The sequence below is a fragment of the Mesoplodon mirus genome (genome assembly GCF_964341445.2).
Source record: "Mesoplodon mirus genome assembly, chromosome: 2".
NCBI lineage: Eukaryota > Metazoa > Chordata > Mammalia > Artiodactyla > Ziphiidae > Mesoplodon > Mesoplodon mirus.
In genome coordinates, this window is record NC_138977.1 from 157,306,650 (window position 1) to 157,331,868 (window position 25,219).

At 35.4% G+C, this 25,219-nt stretch overlaps 1 protein-coding gene across 5 annotated transcripts in view; it reads right to left on the reverse strand.

Annotated features, from left to right (window-relative positions):
• Window positions 1-25,219, reverse strand: part of GSTCD (glutathione S-transferase C-terminal domain containing) — a 127,023-nt gene that overhangs the window by 97,828 nt on the left and 3,976 nt on the right. For 4 of the 5 annotated variants that reach the window (XM_082635450.1, XM_082635448.1, XM_082635452.1 and 1 more), the window contains exons 2-5: window positions 20,054-20,494; window positions 18,739-19,206; window positions 13,366-13,617; window positions 8,952-9,045 (exon numbers count right to left, since the gene is read on the reverse strand). In XM_082635450.1, the coding sequence (XP_082491576.1) occupies window positions 8,952-9,045; window positions 13,366-13,617; window positions 18,739-19,206; window positions 20,054-20,473 (1,234 nt within the window). In that variant the 5' untranslated portion in view covers window positions 20,474-20,494. Of the gene's footprint in view, window positions 1-8,951; window positions 9,046-13,365; window positions 13,618-18,738; window positions 19,207-20,053; window positions 20,495-20,843; window positions 20,918-25,219 lie in introns of all 5 variants that reach the window. The other variant, XM_082635449.1, reaches the window with a different exon arrangement.

Below are 25,219 nucleotides of genomic sequence, written 5' to 3' on the forward strand. Positions count from 1 at the left end.
CCAGTGCTGGACGCCCCATGCCAAACAACTATCAAGACAGGAACACAACCCCACCCATTAGCAGAGAGGCTGCCTAAAATCATACTAAGGTCACAGACACCCCAAAACACACCACTGGACGTCGTCCTGCCTACCAGAAAGACAAGATCCAGCCCCACCCACCAGAACACAGGCACCAGTCCCCTCCACCAGGAAGCCTACACAAGCCACTGAACCAACCTTACCCACTGGGGGCAGAGAGCAAAAACAACGGGAACTACAAACCTGCAGCCTGCGAAAAGGAGACTCCAAACACAGTAAGTTAAACAAAATGAGAAGACAGAGAAATATGAAGCAGATGAAGGAGCAAGGTAAAAACCCACCAGACCAAACAAACGAAGAGGAAATAGGCAGTCTACCTGAAAAGGAATTCAGAGTAATGATAGTAAAGATGATCCAAAATCTTGGAAATAGAATGGAAAAAATACAAGACATGTTTAACAAGGATGTAGAAGAACTAAGGAACAAACAAACAATGATGAACAACACAATAAATGAAATTAAAAATTCTCTAGAAGGAATCAATAGCAGAATTACTGAGACAGAAGCACAGATAAGTGACCTGGAAGATAAAACAGTGGAAATAACTACCACAGAGCAGAATACAGAAAAAAGAATGAAAAGAACTGAGGACAGTCACAGAGACCTCTGGGACGAAATTAAACACACCAACATTCGAATTATAGGGGTCCCAGAAGAAGAAGAGAAAAAGAAAGGGACTGAGAAAATATTTGAAGAGATTATAGTTGAAAACTTCCCTAAAATGAGAAATGAAATAGTCAATCAAGTGCAGGGAGCACAGAGAGTCCCATACAGGATAAGTCCAAAGAGAAACATGCCAAGACACATATTAATCAAACTTTCAAAAATTAAATACGAAGAAAAAATATTAAAAGCAGCAAGGGAAAAGCAACAAATAACATACAAGGGAATCCCCATAAGGTTAGCAGCTGATCTTTCAGCAGAAACTCTGCAAGCCAGAAGGGAGTGGCAAGACATACTTAAAGTGATGAAAGGGAAAAACCTACAACCAAGATTACTCTACCCAGCAAGGATCTCATTCAGATTTGACAGAGCAATGAAAACCTTTACAGACAAGCAAAAGTTAAGGGAATTCAGCACCACCAAACCAGCTTTGCAACAAATGCTAAAGATAAAGCAATCCTGAGAAAGAAAAATGGAGGTGGACGAATCAGGTTCCCTGACTTCAGACTATACTACAAAGCTACAGCAATCAAGACAGTATGGTACTGGAACAAAAACAGAAAGATAGATCAATGGAACAGAATAGAAAGCCCAGAGATAAACCCATACACATATGGTCACCTTATCTATGATAAAGGAGGCAAGAATATATACTGGAGAAAAGACAGACTCTTCAAGAAGTGGTGCTGGGAACACTGGACACCTACATGTAAAAGAATGAAATTAGAACACTTCCTAACACCATACACAAAAATAAACTCAAAATGGATTAAAGACCTAAATGTAAGGCCAGACACCATCAAACTCTTAAAGGAAAACATAGGCAGAACACTCTATGACATAAATCACAGCAAGATCCTTTTGGACCCACCTCCTAGGGAAATGGAAATAAAAACAAAAATAAACAAATGGGACCTAATGAAACTTAAAAGCTCTTGCACAGCAAAGGAAACCATAAACAAGATGAAAGGACAACCCTCAGAATGGGAGAAAATATTTGCAAATGAAAGAACTGACAAAAGATTAATCTCCAAAATTTATAAGCAGCTCATGCAGCTCAATATGAAAAAAACAAACAACCGAATCCAAAAATGGGCAGAAGACCTAAATAGATATTTGCCCAAAGAAGATATACAGATTGACAACAATCACATGAAAGGATGCTCAACATCACTAATCACTGGAGAAATGCAAACCAAAACTACAATGAGGTATCACCTCACACCGGTCAGAATGGCCATCATCAAAAAATCTACAAACAGGGGCTTCCTGTTTGGCGCAGTGGTTGAGTGTCCGCCTGCTGATGCAGGTGACGCGGGTTCGTGCCCCAGTCTGCGAGGATCCCACAGGCCACGGTGCGGCTTGGCCCGTGAGCCATGGCCGCTGAGCCTGCACGTCTGGATCCTGTGCTCAGCAACGGGAGAGGCCACAACAGTGAGAGGCCCGCGTACTGGAAAAAAAAAAAAAAATCTACAAACAGTAAATGCTGGAGAGCGTGTGAAGAAAAGGGAACCCTCCTGCACTGTTTGTGGGAATGTAAATTGATACAGCCACTATGGAGAACAGTATGGAGGTTCCTTAAAAAACTAAAAATAGCACTACCATATGACCCAGCAATCCCACTACTGGGCATATACCCTGAGAAAACCATAATTCAAAAACAGACATGTACCACAATGTTCATTGCAGCACTATTTACAATAGCCAGGACATGGAAGCAACCTAAGTGTCCATCGACAGTTGAATGGATAAAGAAGATGTGGCATATATACACAATGGAATATTACTCAGCCATAAAAAGAAACGAAATTGAGTTATTTGTAGTGAGGTGAATGGATCTAGAGTCTGTCTTACAGAGTGAAGTCAGAAAGAGGAAAACAAATACCGTACGCTAACACATATACGGAATCTAAAAAAAAAAAAAGTGGTTCTGATGAACCTAGGGGCAGGACAGGAATAAAGATGCAGATGTAGAGAATGCACTTGAGGACACGGGGAGGGGGAAGGGTAAGCTGGGACGAAGTGAGAGAGTGGCATGGACATATACACACTACCAAATGTAAAATAGATAGCTAGTGGGAAGCAGCTGCCTAGCACAGGGGGTCAGCTCGGTGCTTTGTGACCACCTAGACAGGGTGGGATAGGGAGGGTGGGAGGGAGACGCAAGAGGGAGGGTATATGGGGATATATGTATATGTATAACTGATTCACTTTGTGATACAGCAGAAACTAACAGAACATTGTAAGGCAATTATACTCCAATAAATATGTTTTAAAAAAAAAGAAGAGATTATAAGTGGTACAACACCTAAGCAACTATCTTCTTATTGCCTTTCTCTTCTATAAGGTTATGCTTCTGACTCTCCTCCCTTCTACATGATTGATGTGGTTATTAGGGACTAGGAGCCACTCCTAATACAGGAACCAGCCACGTAAAAACTACTGGAGAACAGAAAGGCCGTAGGGAAATATTGATTGAGTGACTTAGAGCAGCTCTATTTTAGGTCTTAAGGCAAAAGACTATACCATTCTTTCTTTCATACTCAGAGGGCAAAAATTCAAAGGTCAAGAACAGAAGGTGTCTCTGGACTTAACAAAATGAGTCTTCAGGCTCACAGTATTTATCCTAGTTCATTAGAGTAAGAAATCACAGGTATTTGAGGACAACGGGTAGTAGAGAACATGCAATTGCCTGGATCTTCTCAGTGCAGGGAAATGTTGGTTGAAGATTTTCTATCAGGGGACATGATTAATTAAATTTTTTTTAAGCTTTGATAATTTATTGAGGAAAAAAAAACTAACTGTGGGCCAAATTGACCTTCTGCAGGCCAGAGTCAGCCTTTGAGCATGCCCAGTTAGGGCTTCTGCAGTAGCCCACTGGTGAGGGATTCTGGGGAGTACATGGGGCCGCGTCTGAAGGGCCGTGGCTGGCTAAGGAGCTTGGGCTTCATCCTTTAGGACCTGGAAACACGTCCTGGAAGTCTTCCCCGGCCCGAGATGGAATTTCTCCTCCCTCAGCACCTCATACCCCTCTCACGGTGCACCCTGGCATTAGTATCCCTTTTATACAAGTGTGTCTGTCCTGCTGGACTTGGATGTGAACGTCTGCTTCATCTTCCTGTCCCCTGTCCTGCCCATTGCTGAACCATTCCAGGGTCAGTGTCGGCAAGAGTGTGATTCTCTGACTTTCCAAGATGGCGGCTTTTCTCATTTGTGTACTAGTGGTGGGTGCTCCTTGGGAGGAGAAGGTCGAAGTGGGCTCAGGGCTGGATGTCATCACACATGGTGTCTCTCCCCCAGGATCTGGCTGCAGAAGCCAGGATGAAGGTGGCCTGCATCACAGAGCAGGTCTTGACCCTGATCAACAAGAGACTAGGTCTCTACCATCACTTTGATGAGACAGTCAATAGGTACAAACAATATGTACCCTCAATTCAAAGATGAAAATAACTGCAAACAAATTGGAACTCAACTTAGTAGGTGTATTTTTCACAGAGATATGGGTAAAGCAACTGTTAAATTACTGTCCATATATTCTAGGACTGAACAAATGAGCAAATACATAGGTGATGTTCGGTGCTATAATTTTTACTGTTGGAAAAGGTAGATACAGATACTGAATTCAGAAAAACTAGGAAAAATCTTGTGGTATTGGATTGGAATTAGAGGTATCAGCATAAACTCATGATTTTCAATATATGTAGATAATAGACATAGATATATAGATATAGTAGATATTGATGTGTATGATTATGTATGTGTGTGTATGTAGATGTATGTATACATACAGCTATTTCCTAATGAATCTGTCTATATATACATCTCTCTACCGAGAGAACCTAGAAGCAATACTGTTAGCAATGAGCGTACCTAGTGCCCAAATCTTAGTTTCTAAATACTATTCTCTACTAAAAGAAACAAGGGCTCCTTGGAGAAACAGTTGATTCTATGGCTGAGGCAGGGAAATGACAAAATGAGCCTGTAATTATTTTGTTATGCCAGAAATTAAGGACATGACCATAGAATGATTGGGGCATTTCCAAAGGATCAGGAGCCAGCTTGAAGGCACCTACAACCTGGGACAACTTGAGCACTGAAATAAATAATGACAGTGATGTATTATAACGTATTTAATAAAACAAAAATTCATGAGTCAAAAGAAGGAAGGAAAAGAAAGAAAGAAAGAAAGGAAGAAAGGGAAGAAAGACAAAAAGGAGAAAGAAGACTTTCTTACAGTAGAGTGGCAACTAATAAATATAGAATATGAATGAGTTGAAAAATCACTATTTTGCAACTATCACAGGCAAGAAAGCATCCAACGAATATAAATTGGTGAGTGAAAGTTTGAAAAGAAACAAGTTATTATGTAGTCTGGAATATCTCCCCATGAACTACTTATTAATTCAGTAGAGCAAAATAGTAACATTAGAGTAGAGACACCTGGCAGACCCCACCTTAACCAAATGATTAAAGTTAACATCACTGGGCCCAAACAGACATAATATGCCTCCTGATAATGAGGCACCGAGAAGGACACAACATCGTTTCTGTGTTGTTCCTGCCCAAAATGCGTAACTTTAATCTAATCATGAGGAAACATCAGACAAATCCATACTGAGAAATATTCTATAAAAAACTGGCCTGAACTCTTCAAAAAAGATCAAAAAGACAAAGAAAAGACAAAGAAAGGCTGAGAAACTGTTTCACATTAAAGGAAATTAAAGAGACATGACAACTAAATGTACTACCATCTACTGAACTGAATAGTAGACAATAGTATGTACTGAATTAAATATCCTATTTTGATCATTGTAATATGGCTATATAAAAAAATGTTCTTGTTCTTAAAGGAGACAGTTAAGTATTTAGAAGTGAAGAGTCATGACGTCTGCAACTTGCTCCTCAAAAGTCCATTTAAAGATATGTAATAATAATAATATTAACAATGACAACTATAAGAATGATAATGTAAATTAAATATTCAGTTCTGTTTTCTTAAAACTAAATAATCCCAATTATTTTAGCCTTTTAAATCTATATGAGACAAAAATGTTGCATGGTTTAAGTAGAAACTTGGGAAGTTAAGAAAAGGATCTAGTCTCAATCCAATTCAATTTAATAAAAAATTATTGAGGACCTATCTATCCACGGGAGTCCTATATTTAAAGAGCTCACAGTTTATTGGAGAAGGAAAACATGCATGTAAACTAGTATAACAGAAGTATTCTATAAGTATCGAAATGAAGTATAAGAAAGTACTAAAGGAATGTTGGGAGAAAATGATTGACTACTGACTACTACAGACTGACTACTATATTAGTATTATTTAACATTTACTATTTATAGTTAGGCACTGTACTGTTTTATATATTAATTCATTGAATGTACTAACAATCTTATGAGGTAGGTAGTATTATTATCCCCATTCTACAGATGAGGCCATTGAGGTACAGAGAATTGCCAGGTGAGAAAACAGAGAATTCAGACATTCTCAGTAGAGAATCTGGCCACAGGTTACCTAGCTAGCTAGTAGCCCAAGTTTCAAACTCAGGCAGGCTGACTCCATAATCCATGAAGAAGGCTTAATGAAGGAAGCAGCATTTGAGTTAATCCTTAAAAGATGATTATAATTTCAGTGGAATGGGAAGAAGAAAGAAGACTATGTAAGGCTGGAGGAAAAATAATGGTGAAGGCAGGGAGACAGTAAATATAGATTGTATAAGGAACAGCAAAAAGTTCAGGGGATGTTATGTAAGATGTAGGGAGAGAAATGGGTGAGAGCAGAGGATAAGAGACTAGACAGGCTTATGAAATATATTAGACTCCATCATGAGAATTAATATAATATAGTCTTTGATGGTAAAGAAGCTGATTCTTATAATATGCACCACAATCTTGATGTAACTCAATACAGTCAGTATAAGGAGTCAGTCTGTGAAATATCCAAATGAACCAAGTACCAATAATACCTTATTACAATTCAATTTCTCCTAAAAGACAGTACCAGAGCACAAATCATGAGAACACATTCATAGTGACCTCTGCCCCTCTATGTGAATAATTTCATTTCACAAAGATCCTATGACTATGCAATATTGAAATTGCCAGAAATGAAAACAGAACATCTAAAATGCCACAATTCTACCTTAGTTTAACAAGACTATAAACATTTAGGAAACAGTAAATGAAATGTGAGTACACCATGTAGCCTTGCTGTTATAGCTCCATCTTTGTCATAATATTTATGAAAACAAGGTGATCCAATTAAAGGGATATAATGAGTAATATATTCCATGAGCTCCATTAGATATGCACTTCTAACCAGTAAAATGACTAGACACGAATGCTTAATGTCAACTTTGAGTTGTTAGCAGATGTAATTGAGTCCTCACACTAATAAGTGAAAATATTATTTTGCCTTCATAGTAGACATTATAGACAAAGCAAAGCATGTGGCACTTAAAAGCTGTTTTAATTTTTAATATAAATATTAATAAAAATATGACTTTTATTTAGTAAATTATAGGTTTAACCCATTCAGAATTTATACTATAACTGAAGAGTATAGAAAATCTAATGGCACATAAAAACAAACATTTAAGCTTTGTAAAATGTCAAAAAAATTTTAAAGTAAAACATTAACAAATTCATTAGTGACTATTTTTTATATATTTAATAAAAGACAAAAAATAGATTTCATTTTTATACAAATATCTTTGCAACAGAGTTCTTAACTATCCAACATAATCTTCTTCCATTTTGGAACAATACTAAAGTATTTCCTCGATTGACAGAACAGAATTGATTAGTAATAAGATACAGGCAATATCAGGAAGCATCATAGAAGAGAAGAATATGAAAAAGGAAGGCAAATGATTTCAAAGAACATTTGAAAAATCAAAACATATTTGGATTAGTATAAAACTAAAGAATACATGAACAATTAAAGAAATAGAACATTGAGCTAAAAAAAATTCTTCACCTAAAAATACCTAAAATGGCATTTAAAATTCAACAATCATCCTTTACATGCCTAACTGGACTTCTGAGAGCAAGGAAAATCCATAGGGCCTTAAAAAGGGGGAAAGGAACTAAAAAGTAGTGTAATAATCTTGAACTGACACTATAGCTCCCTGGAGGGTATTTGCTGACAATAGAGATCTAGGCTTTAACAGCAAGACAAAGAAGATAGGCTAGTCCTTGATCCCTAGCATGGTGGAGAGTTGAAACTAATATCACTACATGAAAGCAGAAACCTTGAAAAGCTATATTCATTATGAAAAAATGCATTAAAAAAAAAGAGTTCTACCCAAAGCAAAGGAAGGTGAAAAAAGTTAACTTTTCTGTTTAAACCTCAGTTCCAGACAGAAAAGGCTGAAGGAATCTCAACCTGAAAAAATAATGTTAAGTTCTAGTGCCTTAAGTTAAATACTTTAAGATGTCTGGCATAAACAAACATAAATCCTTTCTATGGGAATTCATTCCTATCCCAGGCCCCACAAGATTCCAAGATTTAAATAACCCATAAAATCAACTTATAATCTAAAATTACAGAACTAATAGGGATATGAGACACCAGCAGTGAAGTCAACAGAAACAATAAACAGCAGAATTAGACCTCTATGGACATCAGCTATTAGAAATAATAAATACAGAATATAAAATCACTATGTTTAAACAATTATAAAAAGAGGAAACTGAAACATGAACACGGAAAAGTTTATTATCAAAACAAATATAGTTTTTAGCAATAAAAATATTATTTAACTAAAAATCTAACTATCAAAATATTTTTTCAAACAATATTTTAAACAATTGGAAATGATTATGAACTGGTTATTAGATGATGAAGGAATTTTTGTTGATTCTTATAAAGTGTGATAATGATGTGATTATTTAAGATGTCAATATTTTTTAGATGTGTGTACTATAGTATGATGTGTTATCTGGGATAGGCTTCAAAATACTTCAGCAAAGAAAAAAAAAGGAACAGATGAACCAGTGTAGGAAAATATGAGAAATATTAAATCAGAGCAATGTGTGTCCATAAAATTTTGTAATAAAAATAAAATGAAAACTCAGTGGATAGTATGATCAGAATATTAGATATAGACAAAGAGAGAACTAGAGAACTAGAAGATGGATCTGAAGAGGGTATCCAGATTATGAGTAAAATTTAAAGGATAAAAAAAAAAAAACAACCTTACCTTCCTTTGGGCTCACTGCTGCAGGAAGAGTATCCCAATCAAGGGTCCAAGTAGGGCAAGGGTGGGGAGAAAACATCACTTCAATGCCTTTTTCCTAGAAAAGGAGATAGGCCCTTTCCAAATTAATAAATTAATAAAATCCTGTTATGTTCTAGAAGACCAAATTTCTATTTTTTACACTGGCAAGGAGGGACACAGATTTTAATAATCATCAAGTATTCCTCAAAATATTTAGTTACATAAGAAATATGTGTTGAGTTTCTTAATAGCATGGTTACTTTCCTATTAAATTATTATTAAATTTCCTATTTAAATTATTACCTGAAGTGACACAGAAGTAATAAGCTACTTAGAAATATTGTGTGTCAAAGAGAAATGTCACCTGAGAATAAAAGTTTTGTCAAAAACAGTCCACATAATCAAAACTTACTCTGTATATGTCCATCAAGTTCTGTCTTGGATTATACAAAAATTGCCACAGCCTAGGAGCTATATTCACAGAATCAAAAAGTCCCTACTTTAACACTCACCCCCAAATATCATCCATACTAGTCTTTTACAAGTATCTACAAAGTCTCTAGAAAAGGATCCCTTTGTTTTAACCAAATGGTTCCCAACATTTTTTTTCCACCATTTAAAAAAATGATCATCCCTCTTCCATATATAAAACAATTCTCAGGTTCCTTCCTCATGTTAAAAGTTACACATTTATTTATTTGATCTACAGACAGTGGCATGGCATACACATGGATTCCCAGAACCTTTCCAATCACATTCTGTGTCCACAGCCTACAGGATAGATATCCATGGTTCAGGAAATTTTTTTATCTGTGGGAATATCCTATTCAAAAGAAAAATCCTTGAAAATCTATCATTAGCCCCTTTGTATCGGTTAGATCGTGAGATTACTTTCCATTATGAAAACTAGCTGAATTTCAGTGCCAAAGGAAACAGTACAAAAATTCTTTTGTTGGGGTAGAGCTATAGCTACAAGTATAGAGGTCTAGAGTACTTACCCCCTCCAGAAAGATAAACACATCTCTCTGAAATCATCTACCTCTCTCCTATCTCCCTTAGTCTAGCCATATTGAACTTCCCGCTATTCCTCATTTCACCACACTTATTCCTAACTTAGAGTCTTCCATAAAATACAACTATATTGAGATATAATTTCTATGCCATAAAAATCTGTCCCTTTACGGCATACAATACAATGGTTTTTAAAATATTCACAGCTGTGAATCACCACTATCTAATTTGAGAACATTTTCATCACCTCAAAAAGATGTCCCATACCCATTAGCAGACACTCTCCATTCTCTCCCCAAAGCTCCCTGCTCTAGGCAGCTACTGATCCACTTTCTGTCTCTGTAGATTTGCTCAGGGTCTTCTTACTAGCTGGATCCTCTTAGAACACTTCATCCAAATCTTCAAATGTTCATTCAGGTCATTTGCTCAATGTCTTCACCTAGTCAGATAAGCCTTCCTGACCACCTTATCTAAAAAATGATCCTGACCTCAATCATCTGCACCCCCCTCATCCCACATTATCTTTTTATAGCATTTATCAATACCTAATATGTTATACATTTATTTGTGGTTTTTCTTTATTTACCTCCCCCACCAGAATGTAAGCTCCATGAAGGCAGTCCAATTTGTTCTTCATACATCCAACATTCAGAACAATGTCTGGTGTTTAGTAGACACATGTACATTTTTTGACTGGATACATAAATTTAAAACCTCTAGAGAATAAGGGAGATTTTGGAGGCAAGATTGTGCATAAGAAAACAGAAGGAAAAAAAGGCGAGATGTGAGCATTCCTAAGAAAAACTTTCCTACTTTACACATCTGCTTAGGGCCAATTTCATGTGTCCTCACTGCAATTGGCAAAAAAGAAAAAAAAAAAAAAGCAAAAACACAAAAAAACAACAAAAAAAACCCTGACTATACAGAAATGAGAAGTTACAGTATAAAAAAATTAATACATTCATAGAATATGTTAATTTGATATAATATTGTCTTTCAAATATATGACAATAGAGAAACATGTAAGTAGCAAAAACAATGCCCTATTAAAAAGGAAAATGTTACTATGGTGAACTTCTTTAATAAGGTTGGAAAAGTGAAAAAGAAAAAAAAAAAGAAAATGTATTGTATCCAATATACACTATCAAGTTAGAATTACATGAAAATTGAAATGATAACTTTTTAGATTTGAACATTCCGTTCTTATAAAATTGCAGATGTGATGTCCTAGTCAACTTTTATACAATCGTAAAATTTAAAATCAGAAATGACTCGTACAAAGTGTGTACTACACTCTCCTAATTTATAAAAGGAGAAATTGAGACCCTATGGTTAAGTGACTTACTGAAGGTAAGAATGTTAGCTTGACTACAAAGCTGGGACTAGAACCCAAGTCACCTGGTCTCTAGTATAGCCTTCCCATGGACTGTTCCCAAGCCAATGACTGAGAGTCTCGGGCTCAGAGACTGAGTGGCAGACCATTTTTGAGAAATATGGAACTCTCTGACAGATGACTCAGGCTCAAGGATTCCCCACTAGATTGACAAAACTTTCTTAGAACTGCACTGAAGTCTGACTTTTCTGACCCAACCTTCCTTCCTTTCCCATTTTCACGCACAGGGATCAAAACTGCACAGCGTTCTGAAGGCTCCCACAGCCTCCTCTGGCTCCCTCCCCACTTTCCCTCACAGATGTTCCCCTCAGTATACCTCTTGCCCATCTAACCCCATCTTGGAGTTTGCTTCTTGAGGACCTGAACTAACATATCCCCTGTAAATTAAAAATTCAGGATTCCTTTATATTTTTTATATTATTACAAAAGGGCTTATTTTTATAATTTTTTATTGTCCATATGTATTTTATTTATTTTTTTAAATTGGGGTATAGTTGTTTTACAATGTTGTGTTAGTTTCTACTGTACAATTGTTTATTAACTTTTTCCTGAATTTAAATTCTAGTCACCTGTCTCTTTTTTTTTTTTTTTTTTTTGCGGTACGTGGGCCTCTCACTGTTGTGGCCTCTCCCGTTGTGGAGCACAGGCTCCGGACGCGCAGGCTCAGGGGCCATGGCTCACGGGCCCAGCCGCTCTGTGGCATGTGGGATCTTCCCGGACCTGGGAACGAACCCGTGTCCCCCGCACCGGCAGGCAGGCTCTCAACCACTGCGCCACCAGGGAAGCCCCACCTGTCTCTTTTTTATAGATATTTTAAAATGTATCAAATGCAAATGTCTTTCCTAATGTCATTTTATTGCTGGAAAAGCACAGGTAGAAAAGTTTGAATTACCAATCTTTTTTTCAAGACTGCATAAGTATGAATTAAAATAAAAGCACAGATTTTTGGTCTGTTGAAATTTTTAAAATTAGTATTTTAATACAAGAGTACTCTCCTGACAATTATTTTTTAAAAAACACTCAGGAGGTAAAAGAGAGATCGCTGAGCAGTATAACCATCTGATCAAGACACATCAAACTTTGGACCTGCTTTGATATCTTCTATAATCAACTGTACCATCTGTTTCATTGTTTCATCACTAGGCTAACAAAGCTTAGCTGAAGAGATAAGGGGCTGGTGTCACTACTAATATCTTCTGCTTTTCTAAATCAGCAAACTTTCTGTTAACTATAGAACTCAAATACTTCCTAACACAAGTTGAAAAATACAATGATTTTCTTTCCAATACAACTCAGATGACTAGCTCAAATTACTTCATGAATTTTCTATTCGAATAAATCTTCAAACAGTCTAAGTTAAAAGCAAAACATTTTCGCAGATTGTTTTGAATGATAGAGAAAAGAAAGCCTATTGGTGAAAACTTTTACACTTAGTACTATTAGAAACAAATTATGCTGCGAAGAGAGAAAAATAAATCATGTGCTCTTATTACATAAAAAGTCATAAAATCAAAGAATAAAGTAAAAACAGAATTCAAAGAATTCAAAAATCTTAAATTTAGACAAAACCTTGGAAAATATATTGAGATAATCATCTTCATATTTCTTTAATTCAAATCATCACCTCAAAATTAAGAAACTGAGAAACCAGTTCCTTGCAACAGAAAAACATCGGTTAAGACAATAAACTTGACCAGGTGTGATATGACTTTGGTGTCTCGAATATAAAAACAAAAAATTCTGAGAAAAATACTCTTAAAAATATATATTCTGACTTGTTTGGCTCCAAAGACACATAATATTAAAAATCTTCAATTTACTATATTTCACTTAAATCCAAAGACTAGCAGAAATATTAATTGGTCAAGAGAGATATAAATAAAATTTATAAAATGTAAAAACAAAAATGTTATACAAGTTGGGGTAAAATGCTCAGCAACTTTATCACATGAAATCTTTCAAACAAAATTTTAATAAAAACAATTTAATTACCATTAACTTAGTCATAGTGGGTCTTGGTCCTCCTATAAATGAAGGATCATTTTGCTCCTCTGCACATGGGACCTCATCTAAGCTTGGTTGCTGTTCATTCGAGGTGGTCTGTAATTCTGGTAAATTGAGAAATTGGATCCCACACTGAGAAGCTGTTGTTTTTACTCTTGGCACTTCCTGAATTCTCTGGTACCAGGCAGCCAGCAGTGGAAATTCTACCAGCTTTTCAGAAAGTTTCTTGCAGATAATTACCTAGGCAATTACAAAGAACAAAACACATTATTATATAATTTTTGTTTGTTATAAGAGCTGATTGAGGTAACTTTTCATACCATAAAACTCACACATTTAAAGAATGAGTTTTAGTAAATTTATACAGTTGCACAACCACCACCATAATCCAGTACCATTACACTCAACGTCACACCAAAAAGTTCCCTTGTGACCATTTGCAATCAGTCTCTGCTCCAGTCAGTTGTAGGCAATCTATGATCTGCTTTTCATGTGTATAACTCTGTCTTTTCTAAAATTTCATATATTTAAATGGAATCACAAAATGTGCCTTTTTTCACTTAGCAATATTATTTTGAGATCCATCCATGTAGTTGCATTTATCAGTAGTTTGTTTCTGTTTATTATGATGCAGCATTTAAAGTAAGGCTTTTATTTATTCAAATTAGAAGCATTTGAAACCATTACCCCTGATGTAAATTAATATGTTTATTTTCTCTTGGTCAGATGCTTTCTCTCCAGCACCACCACCAAACTTCAATTTCTTTAAAAATTAGAATGTTCTTGCTTCTTTGTGAGAACTGAATGTTGTTTCCATAGAAACAGTTATAATGTTACAAACAGATTATGACTTACGAACAGATAAAATGAAAAGGTCAAGTCACAGAAAATCTCTACAAATGTATCTAGCAATAATCAGTGCCAAAACAGGAGCCAGAAAGGACAAAAATTAATGAAAAATTTCACACATATATATAGTCTATTTTAACTGGACTTTAAGGTTAAATAAGAATTGATTATAAGAAGAGCACTTGTATACTACAAGCGCTTAAAACACTGCCTTGAAAAAAATACTGAGTGAATGAACAAATGATCAAGAAACCATTTATTGACCTCAAAGAATAATCCCCTAAATTAGTGTTTTTCAAACTGCTGCTTACAACCCATTAGGAGATTTAAAAATCAATTAAAAAAATGTTTTTAATGAAATTAAATAGAAAATATCAGAGTACATAGCATGTAGTAAGGTGGGTTATTTTCTGTTTATATATATCTATATTCATATATATAATATAAAGATGTATATTTGTTTTTGTATGCTCAGTCACCTTGTAAAATGCATTATTTACTGTGAAAAGTAAAAAAGTTTGAAAAATACTGTCTAAATGGTACTCTGGGAGCCAAAAAGTTTCTAATTCTCAATAAAATACTTAATTGTCTGGAAACAGATTATGTGCTATGGGAATTGAGCTTTAAGCCATGATAAATTAATCAAATAAGAAATTTCTCATTTCCTCACCTTTCCTTTACTCCCCTTGGTAGTGATTTATTCTTACTTGTTAGACGCATATGACATCTTTCCCTCCTTTTGAAAATAAGTTGTGATTAAACAACAATAATTCATGTTTAAAAAATTTGAGGAGTTCTACTCTGCATGACAGGTCATCCCATTTAATCAATATGCCAGGCTGCTCTGCTAATATCCAGACAGCTCAGGAGGTACGGCACCACATTCATTAATTACACTTGAGAAGATATATTTATGGATGAGGCTAATGTTAAATGTGTGAAATGAAAATTAAATTTGTTCCTAAGAAATGATTTGTAAAAGATGTTACCTGGCTGATAAGATCAAAATATTATAAATACCAGAGTTACTTAAGGACAAGAAAATAATTTATTCTCAAAATATTGGTAAAAAATTGCTATAAGACCACAAACTGAAATCCTAGTGGCTTTGTATTTAATTATAGCAAGAGGCAGAAAAACTTGTATGAATAAAAAGAGAAGCAAGATATTACACCTATCCAAAAGATCTCCTCCTCTGCATTACTTTCCAATCACTTATTATATAAAGTATTTTGTAATTCTTTTATGTCATTTCCTCAGTCATGTCTACCCTTTCAAAAACACATCATAACCAACAAATGTTTAGGTGAGCAGTGTAAGCAGTATAAAAAATAGTAAACAACCTGTCTAAATGGAAATATAATCCCAGTTCAGGGTCTTTTCTTACCATCTAGAACTGGTGAGTTAAAAATGAAAATTCTTAAGGACCTAAGGAATAGGACAGGGGATGGAAAATATAAATTAACTACGGCATCCATAATTTTTGCAATATGCCATCCAGTAGTGAGATTCCCATTTTATTCTCAATTTTATGCCAACGGGAACAGTGAAAGAGGTACTTAACATAGGTATTTTTGCTCAAAAATCAATTTCTACAATGATTTTACTTTAGTAATAAACACGTCATACTTTTAAAAAACTAAATTCAAAGCATTAGAAGTTAAAATGTATTAAGTTAAATCATAAATGTTCAAATTACAAAAATATTTCATAAAATGTCAACTTCTCTGTCTTCCAGGAGTAGAATAATCTTTCAAATAGTTCTATCAAAGTGTACCTGTTTAGTAGCAGTAACTTAAAAATAACTATAAAATTTTCTGGTATCAGAGAGAAGCAAGATTTTGCCTTAGTATGGTTATTCATTGTTATTTCTCCCATCTGCTTCCTATTCTGTGTACTAGAAGGTTCTAGCAAATAAAGGGAGGGGGGAATCATTAGATGCATTTTAATTTATTCTTTTTTAATCCATTCCTGAAACTTTCCAGAGGAGAGGATTTTATCAGGCACCTTCCAGGAAGAAGTGTCGGGCTATCAGTGGTTAACTTTGCAAACTAACATCCTATGAAAAGGAAGAGAAGCTTGGAGCAGAGGTTTAGATATACCACCTTAGCCTCTCTCCCTGCTGTTGTTTTGCATATTTGGCTTTATTCTGTTTAGCAAAACTCAGTATTTTCCCTAACTCTTCTAATTTTGACCTCTGGTATACCAAACCTTGAATTAGCAAAATTGACTGCTCTTTCATATTCTTATCTTATTCCTGTGGCTAAATACTTTGGCCCAAGATTCAACTCCATGTTTCTGATCCAAACCTAGTAACTTGAACTGCATTCCTGATCATGAACTTGATCTTAATTCTGATCATTTGGACCACTACTCCATCACCTCAATGGTGTGTTAATACAAGTATAAAGGCTCAGCTTCATAGCCACCATCTGAACTAAAATGGCTGCTTCGTAACCCAAGATGACTTACAAGAGGAAAATAAATACAAGAGAAATAACACCAAAGCTTTAGCAAAGAAAGATTAACTCCTGAAAGAAAATGTGATGATCTAGGAAAAATACAAACAAACAAAGGAAAATATTTAGAGAATTAGTTTACATAATGTCGAAACAGAAGAATTTAATCATAGAATACATGTAATAAAAAAGTTTTCTGCTATTTTAAACTGAGATGAAGACAGAGTTCCTTAGTTATCAATATTAGGTAGACTTAACTCAGCAGTGGTCAGGCTGATGTCCCACCTGATTGAAGGGGGAAAAAAATCCTCTCAATTAGGAACACCTCCACCTCAATTGATCCTCATCAGGTAAACAGTATTTTAAATTAAGCTAAAATTAAATGCAATTTAGCTGAAGATAGATGTCTGGATAATGATCTAAAAATAACCTTTATGCAGGTGAATCCAATTTTTTATGTTTTGTTGCCTTTGAAAGCAAATAATCAAGTCTTCTCTATCACCTTGTTTGATTTTCTTTGTAGCACTTACCATTATTTAAATATGTATTATTTAGTTGTCTACGTGTTCATTTCTATCTTCCCTATTTTTCTATTTCTATTAGAATATTAACTCCATAAGGGCTGGGACCATTTCTGTCTTGTTCATCACTGTATTCCTAGTGCATACAACAGGGCATGACATATACAGGAGGCTTTCAATAAATTTCTCAAATGAATGAATTAATGGTTGTGCTGCTTTGATTCGATTTTTATGAAATTAGGAACAAATAGTTATCCAAGGAGACCAAGAAGCCATGAATACCAACAGTATTTCCTAATATGCACCAAATGACTGCGCTAATGATTGAAGTCAGTAATAACAGCAGAGGTGGGGGACTGGGGGGAGTCAGGGACAAGAGAATTTAGAAATCGTTTGACTACGAAAAAGAAAAAATCTACGTTTTTCTCCCCACCCAGGCCCATGGACAATATGAATACACATGACATTTACAATACTTAATCAACATCTAAATGATTCCTAGATCTCTTGTTCTCACATCCTTTGATTCTGAAGTTATTTTGGTTTCTAATCTTTTCTCGTTTACATTTTAAAGAAATGAGAAATGTTCTCTAAGAAAATGCCAATTGATTAATGCCACCTAACTTATTAGTGAAGCCTGGTCCCTAAATATATAGATTTTCGTTAGAAATCTTTTCTCATCTGTCAGTAGAGATGCCTGAAGTGTTGGTGATATATAATCAAAATGAAATCTGATATCTGATTCCTTAGTAAGGGAAAGGGTGAAATGCTTCAAAGTGAGAAAAATGCAGTTCTGGAAAACCAACTGGAAAGCTGCAGAGAGCTCTAGCTTCCCATGTTCACTCTGATACTACTTCTACCTTGTCCTTTTTCCCTCCATAGACAGAAGAAAAATACATACATACATTTATATATGTATGTATATAAATATGTATATATATGTACACACACACATATATACACACACACATATATACATGTATGTGTACCTGAACTGAAAAAGGAAACTTTACATATATAATCTCCCACAGCATTGAATAGTACTGCCAGCTATGTAACATAACAGAGATGAGGGTAAAATATTTCTGATTTAAAAATATCTAACATAATGAAATTAGCATTTGAAGAGACTACATAATTATAAAATATAGCTGACAAGAGTTTTTAGTATTTTAATACTGGAGCCTCTAGTATTAGAAGGTGATCACCACAGCATTTTAAAATTAATAATCATAACAAATGCTAATGTTTTAGCAACTCAGAACTAAAAGTCATAATAATTACTAACATGTATTGAAAGCAACTATGTGCCAAACATCATTCACACTTTACACAAATAGTCATTTATTCCTCACACTGATCCTGTTAGATGGGCACTATTATCATTTCTATTTTACATATAAGAAAACGGAGACAGATATTAATAACTTGCCCAGGAGCATAATGGTATTAAGAAATGAAATAGGGACTCAAACCTGGGCAGTTTATAGACTGAAACATACAGCAATGTATCCACTCCTGATAAACCTTACCAAAAAATGATGGATACAGGGCAAGAGCACAATATCTGCCAAAGTGAAGTACAGGCCTTCTACAAACACATGGTCCAGAGGTGGAAGGTCAGAAGCTTTCGCTTTTCTAACGTGAGCAGGCTCCCTGTTGGCAGGAGCTGGTTCCTCATGTACTGTGAGCTTTGAAAATGCCACTCTCAGTTCCAGGCTCGCCGATGAAGAGTCCACCTCTTCAGATGTTTCCTGTCTATGGACCTTGCTCTTCATTTCTTCCTTAGCAAGGGAAGGCCTAACCCCCGCAGCCTTCTGCTGCTTCAGCTTCTGCCGCCGGAGTTTGTCATCATTATGTACCCTAACGGGCTCACTAAGCTTCTTCTCAAGCTCTACTATTTCGGCAGGGATAGTTGGGGGCTGGTCAGAAGGTTCTTTGAGAAAATTCTCAATAGCTAAAGGGATGGTAAGTTCGCATAGCCTGGTCCACTGACTAACCTGCAAAACAAAACAAGAAATGAAAGGATTCTTTACTTTCAACGTAGCTTGAAGAAAAATAACTTTCTATTGGGAAATAAGACTGGTTTAGAGAATTTAAGTCTTGAGCTAAACCATCTCTGGGCTAGGCTTTTACGCTCTATCAAGAGACATTACAGTGCTTCAGAAGTGGTAACATTAAACAATGGAGGTTCAGCATTCCTGTATCTCGAACATATGCTATTCTCCTGTGTCCACTTACCGAATAAATCCTCACTTCCCAAAGCCTTTAAAGTACACTCCCCCTAAAAAAGCTCGGTTCTGAAACACTGCTACTTTGAGCTCCTGTTCATATGTAAAATCCCCTTTAAAAATCCTCAGAGTAATTAAAAAGTAAAAAAAAAAAAAAAAAGAGAAATCTTTCCCTAAAAATAATGTCTCTAAACCTCATAAATTAAATTTTAAATTCTTATCTTCCAATCCTGCGCTGAAATATCGGTATACGTGAAGGGCCATTTTAACTCTTTCATTGGTTACTGTAGTTGTTGTTGTTGTTTTTGCGGTACGCGGGCCTCCCACTGTTGTGGCCTCTTCCGTTGCGGAGCACAGGCTCCGGACGCGCAGGCTCAGCGGCCATGGCTCACGGGCCCAGCCGCTCCGCGGCATGTGGGATCTTCCCGGACCGGGGCACGAACCCGCGTCCCCTGCATTGGCAGGCGGACTCTCAACCACTGCGCCACCAGGGAAGCCCTGTAGTTTTTTTTAAGTAAATTAAATTTTATTTTCCAACAGAAAGTTCAAATAAATATTCAAGTGACTGTGTTGTCACTTATGGCTTTAAATAACAGAAAAGAGACATTATACTTACTTCAGCACAGGCTTTCAAGCAAGTCTTCTTAAAACCCAGAAGTTCCAAAATTTCCTTCTTTGAGGGGTCTGCTTCATATGATTTCTGAATTATGTGTCTCAGAACAACAGCAAGTCCTGCTCTACAGAAATTGTCTGGTCTTTCTACTACTGCAGGTAAACAGCAATTCTGGACTATTGGTGGAAGCTCTTGCCTTGAAATAATCTGTATTTCAACATCCTCAGACAGTACATTTTTAAGCAGTGAAATGCCTGTGCTTTCTCCAGTGAGGACTAAGCAAACTTTAAAGATTTTGCAGTCACAGTATGATAACAAAAATAAAGTTATAGATGTATGAAAAGGAAAGATGCACCCTTCTTTTTGGTGAGAAAAGTCCAAGTATAGATATTCTTCTGTAAGACTTTTCTTAATGCCTTTCATTTTCTTCTTTCATTGGGTTACCTGAAGCATAAATTGAAATGGTTATAGGTCTTAGAATATAGCAATTGCGAAGCTAAAATAAAAGATGAACATTTTAAAAACATTTTCTAGAAATCAGCAGGGATTTGTGATAGATATGATTCTACAAGAATTGGTTCTTGGAATGAATAAATGGCTTCCGAAAGAAAGATTCCTACCCTGTCCAATTAACTAGTCTTAAGGGTGATTTTATATCCAGCTCCTTTAAAAAGAGCATACCTCAGGTGCTTTGCAATAGAACTCTCCCAGTCAAGTATTGATACTTTGGGGTCTCACTACAGATGAGAACAAAAGCTGAATAGAATGGGACATAAGAAATAACCAAGAATACCTAGAGTTGTCTGGGGATAATAGCTCTGAGAAGCTTGATGATGCTGGTCCTTCCATACTGCTTGTTTTATGCCCCTAAAATATAATAATTGAGGGGGGGATATATTCATTCTCTCACAAGAAATGGATTCTCCTAAAGTGAATTTTGATATGTGATGAGCTATTGTATGCTGAATCACAATAGAAAAAAATATTTGAAATTCTCCATAACTTAGATGTTGATAACTGAGATATCTCAAAGTTAACATGTCCAAAATCAAGTTCCTTATTCTCTCCCTACCCCCAGAACCTGTTCCTCATGTATCTTCCCAACTTCAGTTAATGGAACACCATCCTTCAGCTCTTCAGGCCAAAAACCTGAACAATCATTTTAAATTACTCTTTTCTTTCACACCCCCATAACTAATCCATTAAAAATTTATTTTGGCACTACATTCAATATATACCTAGAATCTGATTATTTCATTCCATCTTCATTGCTTCCACTGTGATCCAAGCCACCATCACCTTTCTTCTTAATTATAGCCATTGCTTCCTAACCCTGCTTTCCATCCTCTAGTCTATTCTCAACATAGTAGCAAAAATGATACTGTTAAAAATGAAATAAAATCATGTCACTTCTCTGCTCAAGCGCTCTAATGTTTTCCCATCCTACTCAGAGAAAAGGCAAAGCTCCTGCAATGGTCTACAAAGATCTCCTTGATCTAATTCTCTTTGTCTCTTTGTCCATCTCATCAGCTCTCATCTTCGCTCACTGCTTCAGCAAAAGTGGCTTATTGTTCCTCTAAATCACTAGGTACATTCCCACCTCAGTGCCTTGGCACTTGATATTTCTAGTGCCTAGAACACATCCATACCTCCTTTAAGTACCTACTCAAATATCAACTTTTTGAGATGTTCCCTTGCTACTGTATTTAACTTGCAAACCCCAACTCCCACTTTCCCTGAAAAAACATTTCCATCCCCTTCTATGCTTTTCTTCACAGCATTTATTACTATTGTAACATACTACATTATCTATTTTGGTCTTAGCCCAATAGAAAGTTCCATGAGAGTACAAATTTTATTTTATTCACTGCTATGCTAAAACAGGGCCTGCTATATGTATATGTATGTGTATGTGTATATATAAATATATATATATACATGTATATATATGTGTGTGTGTATATATATATATATATATATATATATATAGTCAAGAAATATTGAGTGAATGCATGGACGAATAGACATGTTGGTTATTTTAAAGATGCAAACATACACAACCTTGTGGTCAAATTACTGATGGGTGTTTTCAAGTCACAATCTTTAAGACTTTTGTCAATTATGACTTTTTGTTTGATTTCTACATTTCCTGGGTCTAAAATTCCCCATGTTCTGGGCTCCCCTGGTGGCGCAGTGGTTGAGAGTCCACCTGCCGATGCAGGGGACGCGGGTTCGTGCCCCGGTCCGGGAGGATCCCGCATGCCGCGGAGCAGCTGGGCCCCTGAGCCGTGGCCGCTGGGCCTGTGCGTCCGGAGCCTGTGCTCCGCAACAGGAGAGGCCCGCATACCGCAAAAAATAAAAATAAAAAATAAATAAATAAATAAAATAAAATAAAATAAAATTCCCCATGTTCTAATACATAAACCAAAATTCCAAAACTGACACTAGATGGCACTCTTTAAAAGCATTCGCCATGTAACAGGAAAATGGTATATTGGAGAAAAAATTATTTTAAATTATTTTAAAATTATGTTAAAAGCCTTTAAAAAGTACACATGCAACTCTTTCTTTTAAGTGTATTTGAAATATTAGTGTACCTGAATTTTAGGGTGCTAAAATTTACTAAATTTCCTTTATATTCTAAATTCCTTAGATTTTTTTTTAATCAAAAGCAAAATAGTTAAGTACTCTTTAATCATCTTAGTCCTCAACTTTTTTATTAAAGGGCTAATAATCCATTATAACAAAGGGATATAGTTAGTAAAGTACTGTCATGGAAAACTTCTTGATAATGCAAGTGATCACCAGTGTTTTATCTTATATTTCTTTTGTTAAAACATAACAGATCTGAACCATGGTTTGTTACTTATTTAAAAGATTATCTACGGGAAAGTTATTTCATGTAATTTAAAAGCAACAACCCTTTAACCCATGGAAACCATTTTCTCCCTGAGCTAACTTAATTACCTTTTGGATTTTTTTTTCCCCCACATAGAGCTGATTTTAAAACAAAATATTAAAGGGCATTTGTTAAAGCTCACAGGCAAAAGAAACCAACATTTTGTAGAAGATCAATAGTCTCTTTGGAGAGTTTATCCCTATATATCTATTGCTGATTAATTTACCAATCCTCTTAACTCCCTTTGTTGACAGTGGGATGCTATAAAGATCCCTAAATGTTTCCCCAAGAAGCAGATTTGAAAGAAAACATAATTGATTTCCTCATTTGCCCAGCAGTCTAGGAAATAGTAATTAGAGACTAGTCCTGCTAACACTTAAAAAAAAAAAAAACCACACAAACAAAAAACTAAAAACAACATCATACTATTTTACAGCTTTTGATTTAGGATATGCAGAAACATTTTTTTAAAAATTAGAGTACGTGTATATTTGCCACTTCCTGAGGCACATAAGAACCTTGAGAATTAACTTTTACACATTCTATAAACTTTTTTTGCTGTGAGCACTTAATAAATGCTAAATGTCAACAAAATAGAATAGCAATAATCTGCCCTTGGAGATATCTAAAAATTAATGAGATACCTACGAGAAAATGCAATGTACTGTTGATTCTTTTTAAAGATTTTTTTTTTGATGTGGACCATTTTAAAGTCTTTATTGAATTTGTTACAATATTGCTTCTGTTTTAAGTTTTGGTTTTTTGGCCGCGAGGCATGTGGGATCTTAGCTCCCCGGCCAGGGATCGAACCGGCACTCCCTGCACTGGAAGGTGAAGTATTAACCACTGGCCCGACAGGGAAGTCCCAGTACTGTTGATTCTTAACATAATTTATTTCTTTAAATACAGATGTTGGGGTTTTTTTTCTTCCTCTTGAAGATTAAAAATGTTACTTAATGATCTTAGAGTTAAAAAAAAATACTCTCCCTGGGCAATTTCTCCACATTAAATACTACTGTAATTTCAAAAATAAATATTAAATATTAGCAAACCTGTACAAATTTGGTATCTGTTTTCAGCTTGTACTATGTCTTTAATTTTTCAAGAAAGTAGAACACAGTTTTTGCTTAAAGTCTGCAAATACCCTCAAAAGAAACCTTTTTTTTTTCTTCTTCTTCTCCATTTCTACCTAGAGAATTCCTTATTTTATTACTTTTATGTCATGAGCTTTAAAAAAGGTAGGTGCTGTAGAATCATCCTCTGGGTCTCCAACACACAGAGCTGGGGGCATAGCTCTTGTTAGTCCAGACTACATTCCTGCCAAGCACAGAAGTGCTGTATGTCATTTGCTCTTTCTCAGCTTTGACAGGTGCCACATTGCAACTGTTCCTGTGATGGAGTGAGAAAGCAGCAGACAACACCACAAACTTGAGATACTGAACAGAGCTGATGGAGTGTGCATCTCCTCCCTGGAAAGGCCAGCCTGCTTGGGAATGTTGCAGAGGGAATAAAAACAGGTAAAAAGAAAATACTTAAGCCTTGGTTTCATTATTTGGGAGTCTTTAAAGATATTTTTAAACAAACGAAGTAGTCACAGGTTTAATTAGGAATTTAATCTTTTTTTTTCATTCTCATTCCAATTAATATATCTTGGTGTTGATAAAACGAAACATTTCACACATGAAAGGGGAAATGAGTTTTATAGGTGTTTTCTTATCTAAAACCATTTTACTACTTTACTCCTTGCACATGTATATAGAGAGAGAAAGAAAAAAATACCATAAATGAGTATGAAAATAAGCATACTTCTCTGGAAGCTAGAAAAATAGTTTAAAACTTTTGTGCTCAAAATTCAAGTATGGATCTATGGCAACTAAATATTACATAATAGATAAATAAGTTACATATTATATATAAAGACCAAAAAGTACACAACTGCAACTAAATATTAACCAGTTGATTGTTTTTTTTAAAATAAGAAATTATCACTGGGCCTGGGATTTGATAGGAGCTTAATAAATGTTAAATGAACAAAGAATACAACTCTAAATAATATTATGTACATTTTATTGTCCACCAGCTATGTGCTAAGCACACAGAACTTTTGTGCACTACTTCAATCCTAATAATCCTTAAAAGTACATTTTACTCCCACTACATAGATAAGAACTGTACTTCAATCCAAAAGCATTATTTGAATCTATAAAGGGATCTTATTGGAAAACATTAAGGAATAGGTATTTTTCTAAAATGAACAGCACTACTTTATA